The sequence below is a fragment of the Podarcis erhardii genome, assembly GCF_964252035.2.
Source record: "Podarcis erhardii genome assembly, chromosome: 2".
Classification (NCBI taxonomy): Eukaryota; Metazoa; Chordata; class Lepidosauria; order Squamata; family Lacertidae; genus Podarcis; species Podarcis erhardii.
The window spans coordinates 72,640,250-72,660,918 of NC_138498.1; the positions used below are offsets into that span (position 1 = coordinate 72,640,250).

At 41.3% G+C, this 20,669-nt stretch overlaps 1 protein-coding gene across 4 annotated transcripts in view; it reads left to right on the plus strand.

Moving 5' to 3' along the window:
• BSN (bassoon presynaptic cytomatrix protein) overlaps positions 1-20,669 on the plus strand; it is a 203,895-nt gene that overhangs the window by 8,441 nt on the left and 174,785 nt on the right. For all 4 annotated transcript variants that reach the window (XM_081851280.1, XM_081851279.1, XM_081851278.1 and 1 more), the window contains exon 2: positions 18,331-18,730. In XM_081851280.1, the coding sequence (XP_081707406.1) occupies positions 18,331-18,730 (400 nt within the window). The remainder of the gene's footprint in view (positions 1-18,330; positions 18,731-20,669) is intronic.

A 20,669-nucleotide genomic window follows, 5' to 3' on the forward strand; every position in this document is an offset into this window, starting at 1 on the left:
CAGTGAATGACATGACCATTTTGGAGCCAGCTTCCCTTTGCACATCAAGCCAACACTTTCTCTTTCGCACCTTAATATCTAAGGCCATTTAATGCTCTTTACATGGCAGGGTATTTTGCCATATTTGTGCCATGGTTTGGAGCAGCAAATTGGAGCAGCTCATTGACTATAGTACTCTGTACTGTATGTCTATTGTGGGTTCACAAACACACATTCAGCTTCACGTTTTACAGGGTCTGCTGATCCAAATACCATTGCATATGCAGCAACATTCTTAATGTGTAAACTCTCAGTGCCTTTCCTGGAAAACTGCTTTCTCTTGTTTTTTCCTGAGCATTCTGCTGCCAGCTCCATTCCCTTTCACATCACTAAGATTGCAAACCCTCTGGACAGGGGCCATGTCACTTCTGTGTTCTGTGTGGTAGCACTAAATAAATGTAAAATAGTTGCTGCTGCAGCACTACTTCAGTAGCAGGCAGAAATAGAGGTGGTTGCAGAAAGGACAAGGTGGCAGTAGAAGAATCAGTCAGGTCCAGATGGCTGACTAGATTAAAACGGATCTGCAATTAATCTATGATCAAGTAATGAATCAGGTAATTGCACAGATTAGTCGATTAATGTTGTTAGTCCAAGGAAACACAATAATTGCTGCTCATCTTCCTATTAGAATCATAGAATCATAGAATCATAGAGTTGGAAGAGACCACAAGGGCCATCGAGTCCAACCCCCTGCCAAGCAGGAAACACCATCAGAGTACTCCTGACATATGGTTGTCAAGCCTCTGCTTAAAGACCTCCAAAGAAGGAGACTCTACCACACTCCTTGGCAGCAAATCCCACTGTCGAACAGCTCTTACTGTCAGGAAGTTCTTCCTAATGTTTAGGTGGAATCTTCTTTCTTGTAGTTTGGATCCATTGCTCCGTGTCCGCTTCTCTGGAGCAGCAGAAAACAACCTTTCTCCCTCCTCTATGTGACATCCTTTTATATATTTGAACATGGCTATCATATCACCCCTTAACCTTCTCTTCTCCAGGCTAAACATGCCCAGCTCCCTTAGCCGTTCCTCATAAGGCATCGTTTCCAGGCCTTTGACCATTTTGGTTGCCCTCCTCTGGACACGTTCCAGTTTGTCAGTGTCCTTCTTGAACTGTGGTGCCCAGAACTGGACACAGTACTCCAGTTGAGGTCTGACCAGAGCAGAATACAGTGGCACTATTACTTCCCTTGATCTAGATGCTATACTCCTATTGATGCAGCCCAGAATTGCATTGGCTTTTTTAGCTGCCACGTCACACTGTTGGCTCATGTCAAGTTTGTGGTCAACCAAGACTCCTAGATCCTTTTCACATGTACTGCTCTCAAGCCAGGTGTCACCCATCTTGTATTTGTGCCTCTCATTTTTTTTGCCCAAGTGCAATACTTTACATTTCTCCCTGTTAAAATTCATCTTGTTTGTTTTGGCCCAGTTCTCTAAACTGTCAAGGTCATTTTGAAGTGTGACCCTGTCCTCTGGGGTGTTAGCCACCCCTCCCAGTTTGGTGTCATCTGTAAATTTGATCAGGATGCCCTTGAGTCCATCGTCCAAGTCGTTGATAAAGATGTTGAATAAGACCGGGCCCAAGACAGAACCCTGTGGCACCCCACTATTCACTCTTCTCCAGGATGAAGAGGAACCATTGATGAGCACCCTTTGGGTTCGGTCAGTCAGCCAGTTACAAATCCACTGAGTGGTAGCATAGTCAAGTCCGCATTTTACCAGCTTCTTTACAAGAATATCATGGGGCACCTTGTCAAATGCCTTGCTGAAATCAAGGTAGACTACATCCACTGCGTTCCCTTCATCTACCAGGCTTGTAATTCTGTCAAAAAACGAGATCAGGTTAGTCTGACATGACTTATTTTTCAGAAATCCATGCTGACTATTGGTGATCACAGCATTCCTTTCTAGGTGCTCACAGACTGTTTGCTTAATGATCTGCTCCAGAATCTTCCCTGGTATTGATATCAGACTGACTGGGCAGTAATTATTTGGGTCCTCTCTTTTCCCCTTTTTGAAAATAGGGACAACATTTGCCATCCTCCAGTCTGCCGGGACTTCGCCTGTTCTCCAGGAATTCTCAAAGATGACTGCCAGTGGTTCTGAGATCACATCTGCCAGTTCTTTTAATACTCTTGGATTCAGTTCATCTGGCCCTGGAGACTTGAATACATCTAAACTAGCCAAGTATTCTTGTACTATCTCCTTAGTTATTCTGGGCTGTGTTTCCTCTGCTGAATCATTTGCTCCAAATTATTCAGGTCGGGCATTGCTTTCTTTATCGGAGAAGACTGAGGCAAAGAAGGCATTGAGGAGTTCAGCCCTTTCTGTGTCCCCTGTTTGCATTTCACCATCTTCTCCTCTGAGTGACCCCACTGTTTCTTTGTTCTTCCTTTTGCTATGAACATACCCATAAAAGCCTTTTTTGTTGCTTTTAACCTTTTAACCTATTAGTTGTGTTATCTTCATTTTCTTCAAATCCTAGGCACTGACATTTTTTTTCACTTTAGAAATGAATTGGGTGTTGCCATGCATGGTTCCTGTCTTCCTTCTTTTCTAAAGGCTTGGTTTTCCTTCCACTCCATGATACCATTGGGTCGCTTGCATTAATCAGGGCCTTCTTGAAGGATTACCTCAAGCCCTTGTAGCAGGAGAACACAAGCTTTGATAAAGTTTGTGACAGTGTTTTAAATACGGCGCTTTAGAAACTTGCTTGATGTGCAGGTTGAGCACAGCTCTGAACAGTTTACACTGACTCAAAGAAGTAGCTTCTTGGGCCATTTGTTGTACAATTCATTTCCCAGTCTATAACTTCAAAGATCACCAGGAGATTCAAGCCCTCCACCTGCCACCTGGAGGCAGGCAGGCAAACTTGCAGACTCCAGGTCAGCCCTGGAGGTCTAGCAACCCTATTACTAGTACAGTGGTACCTTGGGTTACAAACGCTTCGGGTTACAAACTCTGCTAACGCGGAAGTAGTACCTCGATTTAGGACATTTGCCCGAGGATGAGAACAGAAATCGCATTCCGGCGGCAGCGGGAAGCCCCATTAGCAAAAGCGTGCCTCAGGTTAAGAACGGTTTTGGGTTAAGAATCGACCTCTGGAATGAATTAAGTTCATTACTCAAGGTACCACTGTACACAAGTGTGAACTCAACAGCAAAATGTTGCAGTGTATTTGCAGTCCCTAATGAGTGTTCTTGTTCAGGGCTTCACCCCATCTGAGAAGAAAAGGATTGTTCTACTATTATTTGGAGCTCCCAAGGTGAGGTGATCCAGTGTGGGTCTACTATTTATTTTATTATTTACTGAATGGCCAGGTTTGGGCAGGGGCACCCTGCAGTGTGGGAAAATATTCCATTTCCCCCTATTCTGAAACCTTGTCAAATTCTATTGTTAGCATGTTTGTTTGCTGTTTTATTCCCTATAATTTATACACCGCTTGATTGTTTTTTGAAAAAACCTCAAAGTGGTTTACAAACAGATAAAACAATAAAACAAAGAAAAAATTACAACCCTACTTTAAAACATACAGTACAAAAGTAAAAAAAACCCCAAAGGAATAAAATTATTCCAACTTTCTAAGCCTCTGGGTAGGCTCGTCTAAACAAGAATGTTTTTAGCATATGTTTTGTCTCCTTTAGTATAGACATAATGACTTTATGTATTATTTAAAAATTCTTATTTAGCAGAATTATATTTAGAGTACAACAAATGTGATGGTTTAAAGATAAGCTATTGGGCTAGAAGGCTTTAGTTTTGAGCTCTTGGTGTGTATGTAAAACATACGGCTTCCCCCAAAGAATCCTGGGAACTATAGTGAACCTCTGCAGAGCTACAATTCTGCTTAAGAAACTACACACCCCAGGATTATTGGAGGGACGCCATGTATGGTGTGCATGATATGAGCCACTGCTCACAAATCACTGGAATACAGTGTGCCTGTGCACGCAGTTGAGGTTCTCTCACTGTCCGCTTTCCCTTGAAAGGCCTTCCCTTCTATGTCCTTGTATATTCCATTTCTTGTGGGGAGTCCATAACCTTCTTTGACCAGTGTCTGTTGAGTGTTTGTGTTTCACCAAACCGATTGACTGCCTGCAAGCACACATATGTATTAAAACTAGAGTTGATGTGATAAATGACCATCTTAATCTAATTTGAGCTTCTTGTCCTAAGGGACCAACGTGTAAATGGTGCATGGATTTTCTAGCTGTGGGTATTTCTTTTAATTGAGGTTTTAAAGACTGATTTTCCTATTGTGGTGTCAGCAACCCTGAGCCCTTTGGGGGTAGTCAGGTTAAAAAAGAAGAAGCAGAGGAGGGCTCAAAAACATAAGTTGTGTGTCAAGTAACAATTGATCATGGGAGTGAACAACGCAAGATATTGGAGCATTGCCCTGCTTCTACTGGAGTCTGCAGTTCCTCTGGTTCTTACCAGGAATGTAATGGCCATGGAGACTTTGGGGGTGTTGTGCACCTTCATGAGGGCTAGTTGTTATTTGGGAGGAGCAACAGCTGCTGTAGCAAATTGGCATTTTAGAAGGATTTTTAATGTGCAGCTATCAAGCCCTGCTACAATTGTCCAGCTTCTCCATCTTGAGGCACATTCGGTTTTGTAGTGCAAATGCACATCCCTTACAACAGCCCCAGCAAGCATAACCAATGACCAGGGATGATGGGACTTGTAGTTCAGCAGCATCCGGAGGGCCAAATGTTCCCCACACCTGCCCTACAACAGCTGCTATTTCTCCTTCTCCCCCCACCATGTTTTTTTGCTATCCTATTATATATATAAAAAGCATTTATAAACCACTTAATTTTTAAAGAATCTCTAAGCTACTCTATTTTCACAGTCAGGTTGCTCTAATTCTTACAGAAAACTGCCAGAGGGCATTGATAATTAATCTGTGAGTGCATCTAAAAATTACTCGAGAAAAGAGGGCTCATGAGCTTGAATCTGACTTTTACCAAGGCTTTATTTATGAAGACGTAGCAAATTATTCACATAGGGCAGAACAGCATGAGCTTGGTAATTTGTGTAGAAAGCAAAATGTGGACCCTTTTGCCAGCACAGCCTTCTGTTTGAAATGGGTCTTCCTGGGTGTAGTTCCACATGTGAGAGCTCTTTGAGAAGTTTTTCCCACCCTGCTGTAGAGGTGACAATATAGGAAGGGGTGGAGGAGCCCCTGGAGCTGAAGGTGTTAGAAATTTAGGAGTTTATGTACTATGTATGTGAGCAACTAGTGGATGTACATGTGACCTAGACTTTTTATGTTTTTAAGCTTCGTCATATGAGGAGAAAATGGCTCACGCCATAATTGTTGTGCACTGCAATAATAGTCCTGCTACAATACCATGGTGCATGAAATTTTACTCTCAAAATACACATGGCAGAAATCACAGAATTCTATGAGCCAAAAATTGGAGAAAAAAATTAGCTGTATTCTAGTTATGTGCTCTACTTTGCACAGCAGCCATAATCTGCAGCTACTGCAAGCTGATGCGGTTTTTAAAAATTTACTGCTACTCTTTATTCTCTGAGAAAGGCAGCATAGCTGTCAAATGTTGTCAGTCATTACGTGGCATTTTGCAATATTGGTAGTAGTTTACTTGTACCCTTTGAAAGATGTCTATGTTTAATGTAGACTAGTAAGAAATACGTGATGGGGGAAATCAAGCATTATTTAACTCTTTCCTGAGTTACATTCTGCATTAGAATGTTTTTGTTTTGTGCTTTTGCTCCCGTTAAAAGAGGATTACTATTTTTTAATGACATTAGTAAAACAATTCTGTTCTAGAGATCTGCAAATATTTGACTGGCTCATTCAAACTAACATCAGCCAGTGCACCCTGGACTACAGTTCTGCAGCCTCCCATCTTGTCAACACCATAGTGCTCCTCCTGTCCCCAGGCATCATGTGTAGTTTTTTATAGCCCAGATCTTTCTGCTTAGATCTCAATCTCATTTTCTCATCTCCTTGCCTCCATAGATTCCTTCCTCTCCACGCACCATACTTCTGCATTCACCATCCTCAGTACTTTATAGTTTCCTGTTGTTTTTTTCAGGCCACTGACTACTGTGTCCTACTTTCCTCAAACATCAGGATTCTCAGCTCCCTTCACATTTGGCTCTCTGCTCCTTTTGTTTCCCTGCTTTCCTTGTTCTCCTCAATATGTAACACTCCAGTGTTGCTTCTTCCTGCCAGCAGCATAGAGAGAGCTTCTCCTCTACTTTCCAACTTCGTTAGAGTGTTTTTCTCCTTTTCTTTCTCAGTAACTCATTTCCTTAGCTCCCTATCTCCCCTGTGGTTGATTTCCTCAGGCCCTAAGGCAAGTGAGAAAGACAGTACTGGATCAGACCAAAGGCCTGTTTGGCGCAGCATCCTGTTTTTCTTAATTGTCAGTCAGATGCCTGATCATTTGGGTGGCCCTTTACTACAGCTTTTCTAAATCCATGATACCTCTTTTGAGATGTAACCAGAATTTACACAGTAATCCAAATGTGGAATACTGATATTTGTGAACACTCATCCTTCACCTCTTTCTCAGCCCTCTGCCTGCCTTGTCTTCTGCACACAGCTGTTCCCTAACATGACAACAGCTCTGCTAGTGACGGGGTTGGGGGCAAGCTGCTTGTGTGCACACCTGACAGTTTCCCAGCTATCCTTCCAGATACAGAGTAGTTGGATGGGTGGTTTCCATAAAACAGGAAGTACAATATTATTGATACCATGTACTCCAAGCTATTGATGCCCAAACTTCTCCAGGCCTTCCTTCAGACAGGGATTTGAATCCTTGGCACAATCAGCAACAATTATGAGTGACAGTGGTCTCCAAAGAATAGCAGTGCAGCAGCAGCCAGACCAGAGTAAGAGCAAATCAGCTGCAGTCTTTTCTCTGGGAGCCTGCAGACACACCTGCACACACATTCTTGTTGAATTGCACTAAGCCAAGGTTTGATTTAGTGTTGTATATGAACTGAGGGCTTATCCACACTGCCTCTTGTTCCACTGCATCTCCTCCACCCGGGGGAGGGGGGAACCGCTCTTTAATACCCAGTCTTGGATTTTCCCGGATTGCCATTTATTCCAATCTATTGCTAAAGAGGGGGGTTTTTTACCTTGGAAAGAAGTGGGGCAAGGGTGACACACTCAGACCCGTGCTTTCTAGGCATGGCACAAGCGGAAGTATGGATGAGCCCTGAGTCAGTGTAACCCTCCACGAATACTGCTGATGTGAAAAACAAGATGAAGAGGGGCATTCCATAAGCTGGATAAAATAAACATAAAGACCTAGTTGAAACAGGCACAAACAGATTTAGTTGTGGAGCAGGTTCTATCAGTATTACAAAGGAATGGGATTGCCAGGCTTTTTGTTCTTCTTACAAGAAAGGAGATTGTGATGAAATTTAGGAAGAACTTTCTGATGGTAAGAGCTGGTTGGAAGGTGGTGGACTCTCCTTTAAAGAATGGTTGGGTGGCCATCTGTTAGGGCTTCTTTAACTGTGATTCCTGCATTCAGGAAGTCGAAATATATAAAGAAATATATTCTTGGTATAAGCTTTCACGTGCATGCACACTTCTTCAGATAGGGTCTGATGACTTCTGTTTCAGTGTATCTGAAGAAGTGTGCATGCACACAAAAGCTTATACCAAGAACAAACTTATTTGGTCTCTAAGGTGCTACTGGACATTTTTTTGATTTTTTTAAATATATTTCGACCGTGATTCCTGCAGTGCAGGGGCTTGAACTAGATGACTCTTGAGGCCCCCTCCAGCTCTGCAGTTCTGCATTGCTTTGCCTTAGAGGCCTAGCAGGTATGGCTCTCGCCACTACTGTACACCACTTGCAGCACATGACTAAACACACTACATTTTTGCCTGTCATGTTGTCTGGAAAGGCTCAGGAGCCCTGGCTTCTGCTGGTCACTACTGCTAACTCTAACCCTTGTCTTTGTGCATGTTGAATGGCTGCCTGGTGGCCTGCGGAGAGACATGAAGACAGTGATAAATAATAGATAGCAGCTGCAATGGATAGTGCCTGTAACTAAGTGATCATTAGGGTTTTTTGGGGGGGAAGTGGCTGATAAAGTGATGTGGATGTTGGGAAGTGATGTAGATTCTCTTGTATTCCACAGCTCCACCTCCCACTAGCTCCTTGGCAAATATACCTATTTGGAGAGATTGCATTCTGTTTGTGTTGTGTCATGTGCCTTGGCTAGCATGTTACACTGGCAGCAGGGCAAAAGTAACCTCTAAGCAAACATAGGACTCTCAGACTACACCTAAGCACGCCTTAGAAGCTTCAATCACAGCAAGGTCATTAATCCCCAATGAATTTCCAGTCACATTTGCACAGTGTTGTAACCTCATCAGAAAGGGACAGCATGCATGAACTGTTTGGTTTCCTGAGCCCCAAAACCACCCAGAAACACACGTGCACTCATACTCATCTGTGCATCCATGGCAGCTGCCTCAAATGTACATATCTGATATAAGTATGAAGTGAATGCAATTTAAGTTTTCTAATTGGATTGAAGCTGGTTTAAGGAATAAAAACACCACACACATCAAGCAACAGTATTTCTCAAGAAATTACAGGATCAATCTGGCTAGCATTGCATGTATGCAGCTTGAAAAAGTAGAAGTGGGAGTGCAGTGGGTGCAGAGTAAGTGGTAATGTGTACACCTCCTTAGCTTCACTCCTCTCTGCCATGCCTCCCAACTCTGTATATCATTGCACCTTCTGCCGACACACTCATGACCTCACAGCAGCTACATTAGCATGAGATAACCCTGGCACAGCCATAGTGCAATGCCAGCCAGCATGAATTGACTAGGCTTGCTTACCTTCTGTACAAAGGGGCTTAGGAGCAACCCGATTCTCTTCCAGTGGACATAACGTATGATACGATTGCACTGTTAAAATATCTGCATACTGCCCTTGTCACCTTACTCTCTCTCTCTCAAGGCAGTACCAACCCTTTGAGCAGAACAAGAAAGAGTGTTGCCAGCTTACCATCTTCCCTTAAACACAGTTCATTTTTGAAGGCTCAAATGGTCCATTTATTGACTTCAAGAGCCACCTTAGGAGTTAGTGGAAAAGAACTTGGGCATTCGTCCAAAACTCAGCGAGTACTTCACCTGTGTTTGTAATATGCCTTTGACTCTTTATTAATAATTGATAGGAAACTTCACTCTTAATTGGCTGCAATATTAATAATTCCTTTGTTAAGAATTTTAAGCGTTCATGTATCTGTTTTAAAGGAATTCTACTTATTCCTTTGGTCTCCATTTTGTGCATGGCAGTATATATCAAATACACTTAAAGTTTTAAAAAGATTAATCATTGCAGTTTTCTTTGTTCATTAATTTCCATGACACATAGTTTCAAGAACTTCACCTTACGTTGCTGAAGAAAATAGACTTCTGGAGTATGGGTAAAATAGTGAAATTAATCTGATATACTTTGTTTTGTCCTGGGTTTATTAATTGTTCTTTATTCTTTTTAGGCATTTCCTAAGTTCATCCTTCATTAGATATTTCAGCAGCTCATTACTTGTACTATTTCCCTCACCATGGTCTGTTTAAGTTGATTTTGGTTTTTGATAAATTGACATTTGCTTTTTGTTAGCCTTTCTGTGTGTGTGGTGGGGAGAGAACACAAACACCACCACCAAGTTTGCTCTTGTGGTTGTATGAGAGCAATCCATAAGTCCTCCCCACCCCCAAAAAAAGCTGACTTTTCCTTTGATGCGCACTGATATGGTGTGAATATGAGGCCCTTCCATGTTTTACACTGAAGTACCCATAAACACCTCATGAATGTTCTGATGATGGGACAGGATGAATCATGCTCTTGGTTTAAAAAAAAGGAGGGGAAGGTTTTATTTGATTTTTTAAATAATAATAATAATATGCATCTCTTCTAATTTTTTTTTTAAAAAAACCTGGCATGTGACTCAGTATCATATACGTTGAGTTAAATATTACTGTCCTCTAAACAATGAAGCATGGGCAAAATATTTGCCTCCTTGCGAAATAAGCATTAGAAATATGACACAATAGAAAATTAGTTTGATGCTGAGAGCCAGGGACTGGCAGAATTTCAGATCTGTTGGGACCTTTCTCCTAGCTTAAGAAGATGCCAAATTGTATCTTGCCAGGACCAGTCACTCAGCCCACCAAAATGTTTTTTCATTCCCATTTTATGCCCTCTAACTATTTAAATGCTGCAATTTCCCCAGTTTTTAGTTGATGAATATTTATACCAATCAAACAACAAATATGTGCTTCAATCCATCAAGAGTTATCAACACATTCAAGCAGCCTTTTCCACACATTGCTGCTGGGGATGTACATCTGGATATGCAATCACCCTTGCATTGCAATACTCATACAGACTATTTGGATTGTCTGGATATATTTTGGATGCAGTATTTGTATTCACCTGTCTGGTTGCCCATAACTTCAGCAGGATTAGAACCATGAAGGCTTGCTTCCAATTTTATGGAAAAATAATGATCCACCCAGTGATAACTAGCAATGGCTGGGCATTTGACCTGCAAGTAAATGCTTCTGTAAGGGTTCTTGCATGGAAGGTAAACAGAAATTATGTTCGAGAGGAGGAAACCCACACTTCATTCTTTCTTGAAACTGATTTCAAACAAATGCCTTAATGCTGCTTGATGTAAATCATATGCAAAGAGTTAAGCTATTTATTAGATGTGTTGTGTATTATTTCCTAGGAGAGCAGAATATTGTTATAGATTTAATAAATAATATGTAGTTAAGTATACCAGCCTACGCTGTAAATTACTATAAATGCTATATTTACCGTATTTTTCGCCCTATAGGACGCACCGTCCCATAAGGCGCACCTAGTTTTTTTGGGGGGAAATAAAGGGGAAAAAATTATTTCCCCAGCAGGCGCGGGGCTGGGGCGGGGGAAGCCTGAGCTCCCCCCGACCCCAGCCCCCAGAACAGGCAACTCTCCGCAAGCCGTGGGAGCCTTGCCCCGGGCTCCCGCGCCTTGCAGAGAGCTGTGCGAAGCCTGGGCACGCTGAACTCAGCCGCCCAGGCTTCAGCATGCAGGCAACTCTCCGCAACCCACGGGAGCACAGCGCCGGGCTCCCGCGTTTTGCGGAGAGCTGCGCGAAGCCTGGAGAGCGAGAGGGGTCGGTGTGCACCGACCCCTCTCTCTCTCCAGGCTTCAGCGAAAGCCTGCATTCACCCAATAGGATGCACACACATTTCCCCTTCATTTTTGGAGGGGGGAAAGTGCGTCCTATAGGGCGAAAAATACAGTACTTGTGAATCAGCACGTTTCAAGACAGTGCCTTTAGGAACTACCTGAAAAGGGGGAATATATTATTTGATGATCTTTTATGGCACAGGTAATTTTGGACATATTACTGGAAATGCATGGATACTACAAAAAATATATATGCAACTTTGTGTCTCATCCTTCTCTCTGCCCAGCAGGTCAGGGGAGTAGCTTGGAGTAAACAAACCAGCTGGCATGACTAATGATCCAGAAGTTTTGGTACTACAGTAGCTTAGCAGCAAAGCGCTTGTTTTTCATGTGGAAGGTCCACACTCTAACAAACTGAGCTATCCAGGTTGAGCTGCTATCAGTGGCCAAGTTTCAGTTTCTGGCATCTCCAGGGAAGGTTGAATAAGGTCCTGTTCAAAATTCTGGAGTAAAACTGCTGCCAGTAAGTGTAAAACAAAGTTAGATGGGCCACAGGTCTTACTTTTTATAGTCTGACCCTTCTCTTCTCACATGGAGATGCTTTGAAAAGGAGACTGCTTGATGTATGGAAGTTTCTTCAGAAGCCAGCACTGGACCAAACACAACCATATTTCATTTTGAGCTGGGATAGGAATCACAAGCGCTCTGTCAAGCATTGCTCATATGCTTATCAAAATGTGAGCACGTTTGTGGACAATGCGTGTTCTGCAAGCAGCAGCCAGTGGAGTGGAGATGGGGAAATGTGGGGAGCCATGGCATCACATCCTGTGTTTTTGTTTGACAAATTATGAGAGGAGGTAGAGATGCCGGGCTGCTGTTTTCAGTTGCAGCCATGTAACTCCAGTAAAATGAAGCTGTAGCCTTAAGTTGCATTAATTTTAATTAGTCCCTCAGTCTTCTAGGACAGTCTCTACTATCATCGGGAAAACCTAGTTTGGTGTTCTCCTTATACTTCAGTGAATTCAGTTTTATGTTGATTTTTAAGGTCTTGACAGCACAATTCTATATATGCCGACTAGAAATAAGTCCAAATGAGTTCAATGGAAATTACTTCCAGGTAAGTGAGTGCAGCATTGCAGCCTGAATTATTTAAATCTCAGTCCCAAACATTTTCACAGGCAAATTTGTTTAAAGGTCCAGAGCACGTTTCCTGCTATGCTGTTGAAATGTTATGGGTTGTGACATTGTGCTGCCGTATAGATTAGTACACCCTTTGCTTAACACTTATTCTGTTGTGTAGCCAGTCTTGAAATCAAGTGATTAGTAATTAACTAATATATTCTTTCTTATTTCTGCTTCCATTTTTTGTGAGCATATTTTTATGCCTATAACTAGATACATATAATTAAGGCTGGAAGAAATCCCAGATACCTAATCATGCAGGCACCTAGAAACTTAATATTGGTGCTTTAAGAGTTTGAAATATTTTTAAGCCTTGTTATTAGATAGTAATCTTGCCAGGTTGGATTGTTGTGAATTTATGTTCCTCATAAAGTGCTTAGTTCATGGTAAGCACTCTTGATAATAAGTTATCAATGATGACGATTCCTAGAAATGCGATGAAGTAATTTTGAAATATGTCATGTTTATTCCCCCAAATTCTTTGAAGAGTCCAGGCTTGTCCTATTGACCTCAGTATGTCTGGTGAGCTCCACTAGAGCTCTTGCAAGCTCACTTTGAATTACCTTGTGCATTATCCAAAATCTTCAGAAAACATTTGGAAGCACTCACATAATTTCTCCGAGTCTTCTAAGGGCATGGAAGAATGCCCCTGTAGTCCTCAAACATCTCTCCATCAACCTTCCCAAACCACTCACTAACTTATTGCAATAGCAGCAGTGGTGGTGTGCCTGGGGAGAGGAGTCAGTTTCCTCCCTTTTCTGTTGCTCTAACATGGTGGGTAGCAGTGTGCTGGTGCCAAATCCCAGGGGATCATGGGAGATGTAGTTCTCCCATGGGCCTTTGCAGTTGCAGTGGAGCAGCATAAAAGGAGGGAGGGAAAGGGGGAAATAGTCTCCGCTCCCCATGCACCATCGCCCTGCTCCTATCACTGCTTGAAAGGTGAATGCAGCAGATGGAAGGAGGAGTGCATTTGGGAGAGTGGAGGCCAGCTGGGAGGACTTCCAGGGATCACAAGGACTGGCAGAGATGTGCGTGAATTTCTTCTTCAGCTTGGATTTTAATCCTAGCTGGATGATAATGCCTAGGGTAGTAAAGTTTGCCTCTCCTTTGAGGTGTTTGTTTTAACAAGGCCTCAGAGGTTTATTTTGAGCCAGAGGTCAGAGAACTTTGCTGACACCCCAATATATTGAGTCCTAAAAGTTGGCTTATCGAAGAACAATTCTCTTGTGTTCTTTTATCCCCTGCTTTGAGCCATACCTTCCTGCTAGAGCATTCCCATGAAGCTCAGCTTCGTTGCCCTTGTCACGTCTGGCTTATATTGCAACTATTACTTCTGGGCAGTCTTCAGAGAGCTTCCCCTCAGAGCTGTTGTTCCATTTTGCTTCCCTTTCATGCTCTGCTGTGTTCAGAACATTTGGGTGTGATGAGGTCCCTCTGAAACTTGGTTTCCACACAAAACATTTTCCCATTTTTATATAATAAAACTGATTTTAAATCAGTGTAACCCCTTGAGATAATACAGTTCGTGCCAATTCACAGTTTATGCCAATACTGAAATGCTTATGGAAATGCAGTTTTGGTGCACTCTTGAATTAAGTGTGGTGGATCTATAGTAGCTGGTGTGATATAATTAAATCTCAACAATACCCTTGTTGAGAAGAAGCACTACATTACCTTCTTAATGATAGTTGGCAAACTGAAGATAAGTAATCAAGACTTTAAAGTGCTTCTCTACAGTGTATTAGAACCATTCAGTGGTTGCATGAACATAATTTAATCCAAATTCCAATTTAATATCTAAAATATATAAGGGTTAGATAGGCCAAACTGGAGGAAGCATTAATGTTTAAGGTGGAGTATGGAAGTGTTCCCCTACTACCTGTGTGACTCTTAAATGGCTAGAGGGAAACATGTTTTCAAAAATTATCATTTTAAAGTGCAATTCAGTACACATTTGGGGTGTAATCCCTCCTTGAATTTAGTAAACATACATAAATTGTAACTTTGAATTTCTTGCAAGTGATGGGCAAATTTTTATTTTGAGTTCATTAATTTATGTTGCATTTTTTGTTCAGATTTGAATGTTAATGTGCTTTTGATAATAAATAAAGCATATTACTTTAATCATACCAATAATTTCATATACTTCTATCATGTCCTTCCCTTTGCTTATATTTTTCAGAGCTAAAACGTTTCCTCACATAAAAGTTATGCCAGCCCCCAGATCATATTGGTTGTAATATCCAGGGTCATGTTTCTTTCACACATTTTTATGGACATGCACATGATGCCATCTCCCAATCACTGACATCTTCTATTGCCCACCTCGTTCTTCTGTCTTTACTCAGACCCCAGAAAGCCTGACTTTTTCTAGAAGAACAATAGGGTCATCTCCACAAGTATAGATGCCTTTGGTGTGCCTCTTCTGTCTTTTAAAAAGGGCAGGGTTTTGATTTGGAAAGTGGAATGTAGGAAAGTACTGTACTTGTTAAATTCTGTACTTGTTAAATTGCTTTTTGAACTGGTTTAGAAGCACAAGTCTGTATAGACACTTCTCATTGAAATCCTCCATTATTCAGGACCAGCCCTTCTATTAGGCAAACTGAAATTCTTGTCTAAGGCAAGTGCTTTATTACACTTTATCAGGTTGTTGTTTTTTAAATGAAAGAGATATAGTTCTATAGCAACATAACCCAGTAGTTCTATAACTATACTACAGTAATATTGTAGCTTTATGCAATTATAGTGCTGTTCCTCTCTTATAGACATAAAAATATTTTAGTGATAATTAAGGATCAATTAAAATAGCAAAAATAGTGCCTTAAAATGGCACCTGCTACAAGTGTTATAATGAATATGTTCAGAGCTGTGATAGATTCACTTTGAAAGTGGCTAGAGAGAAGCTTTTCTCCCTCTGTCAAAATGCTAGAAACAGGCGATCCAATTAAGCTGAAAGTACTTCTTGACTTGCATAGTTAAAACCATGGAATTTTCTATCACAAAATTAAACAATAGCCATCAACTTGGAGAGTTTAAAAAGAGTTTAGACAAATTTATGGAGGATAAGGCTGTTGCTGATCATAATGCCTGTATACTATCTCCAGTATCAGAGACAATATGTCTCTGAATATCAGTGGCTGGGGATCGCAGTCAGTACGTTTCCAAGCACAATTCAAAGTGTTGATGCTGACCTTTAAAGCCTTAAATGGCCTCAGCCCAGTATACCTGAAGGAGCATCTCCACCCCCATCGTTCAATCCAGAGGTCCAGCGCCGAGGGCCTTCTGGTGGTTCCCTCACTGCGAGAAGCAAAGCTACAGGGAATCAGGCAGAGGGCCTTCTCGGTAGTGACCATTTTACAACATAATAAAACAGAGGGTTATCGTATGTTCTAACATCTTTTGCACAAGCACACACATACACCACACAAACAATTTTAAAAGATAACTTGTCATTTTCATCAACAGTTCCTTATTATTATTATTAGTTTATTTATATATCTTACTGGGTTGCCCCAGCCACTTTGGGCTGTTCCCAACAAAAAGTAGTAAAAATACAACACAGCATCACACACTAAAAACTTCCCTGAATAGGGCTGCCTTCAGATGTCTTTTAAAAATCACATAGCTGTATGTTTGACATCTGCTGGGAGGGAGTTCCATAGGGCAGGTGCCACTACCCAAAAGGCCCTCTGCCTCTACCCCACCACTGAACCTTTCTGGTAAGTGGCAGTGACACTGCTGCTGTGAGGATGGCAGTGTGCTGCTGCTCTGCCTCCCTGCTAGCCACTATCACTTAGAAGACTTTGTGAATGATCCTTCAGATTATCGGGGAAGACATGGGGCTGCCTTTTCTTATGTTTCTTACAATGTGTAGTTCTGCTGTGAGAGTCACAAGGAATTGTATGGTCGGAACAGCATGCATGCATTAAAGCAATCTACTTGAACAGTATGAAACAGTGTCATTGATGTATTCTAAAGATTTATAGTGCTTATTAAACATTCATGAAGACTTTGGCCTTGTCAATGCCAAATCTATGCTAGGAGCAAATAATATATTTGTGCCTTTGGACACAAACCACTGCATATCTGTGGGTTGGATAAGTTGATATTCTTACGCTGATAATAGCTTCCCTACAGAAAAACAAGTTATACTGCAGGAACATGCAACATGGACAGTAGCTTGTTTTACCATAAGTATGCCTGGCAGGAATCCATAGGCAGTGGCAACTTCCTGTACAAATGGTGTTTTTGCAAGGTTTTATTTTGATTTCTCTGTAGGTATCTTCAAATATGCTGAGTAGCCATGTGGTTTTGCTCCTTTCCTTACTTGTCCTCTAGCCATGGATAAGAGAGAGCACCCAGGCATAAGTCATTGGATACATCACATTTGGGATTGGCTCGATAATAACTTGATTCAAACGTTACAGTTGCAATGGTGGCTGATGTTCCTGTAGTTGGTTCACGTATCATTTGGGCAACATATGAGTTGTCCAGATAACACATCGCTCCTATCCTGCTTCCTCTTGATCAAAACCACTAATGCTTACATGGGAAACACCCACATTATCTTGTCAAACCATACTCAGATGCTACCAGTGCAATGGGGAGCTGACTAGAGTGAAACGGCAGATGACTCAGATGCAACTTGAGCTGTATCAAAATTCAAAGTATATTTAAATGAAAGAATGATTGAGCCTGAGGATGGGTAAATGTGTTTCAGCTAAGAGAGTCACCTTCCCTTGTGGCCATCACACTCTTATGATGGGATTATGGAAAGTATGTTCAAAACCAGTCGCAACAAAATATTGTTTGGCACACACATATTACTACATTATTTCTGTTTTTGATGTAGTTCTGGTTACACAGGAATTCAAAAAAGTATTTGGGACAAAGCCAACACATTTGATCTACAGGACTGAGCACTGAATGCAGAGTTTTCTGTCAGTGTATGATAGGGAGTTTATAAATATTACTCAGACATGAGAGAATATGAAATTGCAATATAATATCCTGGTGAACCTCAGAAGGTTAAATTCCCAAAAGACCAGGACTATGTTTGATCCTGCCCTAGAAACTGGGAAGAGGATGGGTGAATTTAGATATTTTGGTTTAGAATATTCCTTAATAAGGGAAGCCGGAATGAATGACAATATATATACATGCTTGTGTGCTAAAGAAGAGATGTTCTTGCAGTCGGCTGACCTATTTTTAAGTTAGAATAGAGAACAAGCAGCAGCTCTTGAAGTCTATTTTAAACGCCTTTCCATTTTTGGCAAAATAGAAAAACTGCTTTTTATAATGCCATGTAGCAGTTGAATTATCTACCTATCCTCTATCATAGAAACAGCATAAGTGGATGGGATTTGTTTTTTCTAACTGGCTATGAGTTCCTTTGCTTGCATGAAGACTTGAGAGTGGTATTGCAAATGACCACACAGCCTTCTCCAGTAGTGGGAATATATCCAGTTGGAACTGAGTATTCCTAATTTCTGTTGGTTCTAATTTTTGATTATTTTTATTTGTATAAAAATGTATGCCTCACCCTCCAAGTCCATACACAATGCTCACTTGACATATAGCCCCACCCCTTTCAGATTATAGCCTTTGGGGAAAAGAAAGGACACGTTTTTAGTTGTTTTGACTTTAAATACAATTGAATCTTGTATTTACAACTTGTTAGATTGCATCTTGAAGAAATATCCATGTCTTGTGGTTTTAAGAAATTGGTGGAGGTAAAGATGGCAATCATTTTCTCTAAACATCTATTTACACTTATTTCTTTGCCCTTAACTTTGAATCTCAGAGATTCTCAAATGCATTTCAAAGTATATCCTGAGGAAATAGTCAAGGCAGTTTTGCCTATTATCTTACCTCAATTCTCTGCAACCTGGTTGACATCTGCATTTAATGTGTTTCAGCACACCAAGAAGACCAGATCAATCGGACCCCTCCTTTGGACAGAGAGCAGCTTCCCCATCCCCAAAACCGGCTGCTCAGACCAGCGAAAGCACAAGAGAGATGAGGAGCCATGCGCAGACCCCCCAACAGGCTGATGGGCCAAGGAGGACACTCCAAGTGGACAGCAGGAGCCAGAGAACAGGGCGTTCACCATCTGTGTCACCGGATCGAGGCAGCACCCCTACCTCACCTTATTCTGTCCCACAAATTGCACCCCTTCCTAGCAGCACACTCTGTCCTATATGCAAGACAACAGAACTCACCTCCTCTCCCAACCAGCCAAACTTCAACACCTGTACACAGTGTCACAACAAGGTCTGCAACCAATGTGGATTCAACCCCAACCCTCACCTGACTGAGGTAATACATAAACTGAACATTTTGATCAAGTTATGGGGCATCATTACTCAATTTCTGTTAATATGTCATAACTCAGGTGAGGGCCTCCTTGCACTGTGTGATATGAAAAGGGGAGTTTGGAATTCAACATTTGAGGATAATTATTGAGATCTGAAACACTGAGTGATGCGTGTATGTGATGAAGGTGGGATGAGAATGGTTTAGAGGACTGGGGAACTATAGTGCTTGTAGTAATGTCATGTCATCAAATAGAGCATAGGTGCATATGCAATTTTGTTGAGAGCTTGGTTGTGTACACCTGGCTAAACTGCAACTAACTTTTCTAAATGAATTCTGTCAACCAAAACATTTTAGCTCCTTCATCTGATCCTATTCTTGAATCTCTTTTTAAGTTTTCTTATGGTGAATCTTTTTCTACCTTTTGCAATAAGAATAAAAGAAAGTGAAAGTATGAAAGGGAAGGGAGAAAAAGTGATACAGTTTTGCTTCAGTCAACAGGCTTGTTGCTAGTTGAAGTTAAAGATAGCTAAAGATTGCTAACACTTGCATGAAGCCTGATATACTCAGACTTTTTTGTGTGAATGGGGCTCAGATAGCTTTGAGGCTTGATGGTTGTGAAATTCAGGAGCACCAGAAGAGAATCTTTCCATTGGCTGTTGAGTAGAATAGGGAATAAAACTAAGCATCTGAAGAGCTCAGATGTTATGGTTGTCCAGATTTGGTCCTCTGATGTGACATTTTTAGAGAGTGGTTTTAAATTATGCTTTATTGTGAAATAAATCTGGAGTTGTTACTTATTCATGGTGAGGGATCCGTAGATCCTTTCTGAGGTTATCTCTTCTGCTGCAGTGATATCACATTTTCCTAGCATTCATTCTGCAATATTTGGTACTGGGGAAAATTGGTTACAATCTCTTGTGTTGACAAACCTCCCCTGAAATACCTTTGATTTTCTCCTTGTTAGGTATGTGGCACTCAAAAGACTTGTCTTCAGCTTGCAGACAGGCTAACCAACTGTAGCAGCTCCCAAATAGTTCTTGGCCACATTCCCTGGACACCAGTCCTTTGATTTGTATGAAAAATACATCAGGGTTGCATAACCAGACTTTGGGCCAAGCTAGACAGTATGTGAACGACATGATTGTAATTCATGTTCCTTAATTCTAACCCCTTAAATTTGATAAGATTAAGTTAGGGTACTCTTAAACTGGGGTACTTCTTACTCTTCTATACTTTAAAACCAATCAAGTATTTCTCTTTGGTCAGGTCTCTAGCGCCTAAATGTGTGGGATAGGATATAGGGTTGGTGAGAGTGCCCCTTAATTTTCTAGTCTGGCGAGGTTCTCCTCTGACTCTTATCATCATAATTATTTATTAAATCAATGTGGTGCTTTTGTTATTAAATGGTTTTGCTTACTGATTGATATATGGTATTTTATTGTACTCTGTTGCATGTACTACGTTAATACACTGCTCACTGCTTGGCAGGCATTTGCATTGAAAAGCAGCATATAAATAAACTGCATCATCATTTTTATGTTATTATTTTGCTAAATAGTGTGATAGGAGAGAGGCCACAAGTATTAAAACTATGGCATGCAGGAAGTGTGCGGGTAGTTAACCCCTTTTCTGCACTTCCAACAAATCTACCATCTCCTGTGCCAAATAGCAGGTTTTTGAGGGTAGTGGGCTTTGACATGGGGAAGGAGGGACCCACCCTTCACATTGTCTTGATTGCCTCTGTGGCTGCTATTTAATTAAAAAATACCTAAATATATGAAGAGCAGTCACACAAACATAGGTGTATTTCCTTGATATATTATTGTGGGAAGCCCACAGAGCAAATCATTGCATTGCTTTGAATCCTTCAGTAGGTGCAAGGGACAATAGAGCGGGCAGAGAATGTGAGGTAAGTTGATCGAGGCAGGGTGGAGTACGC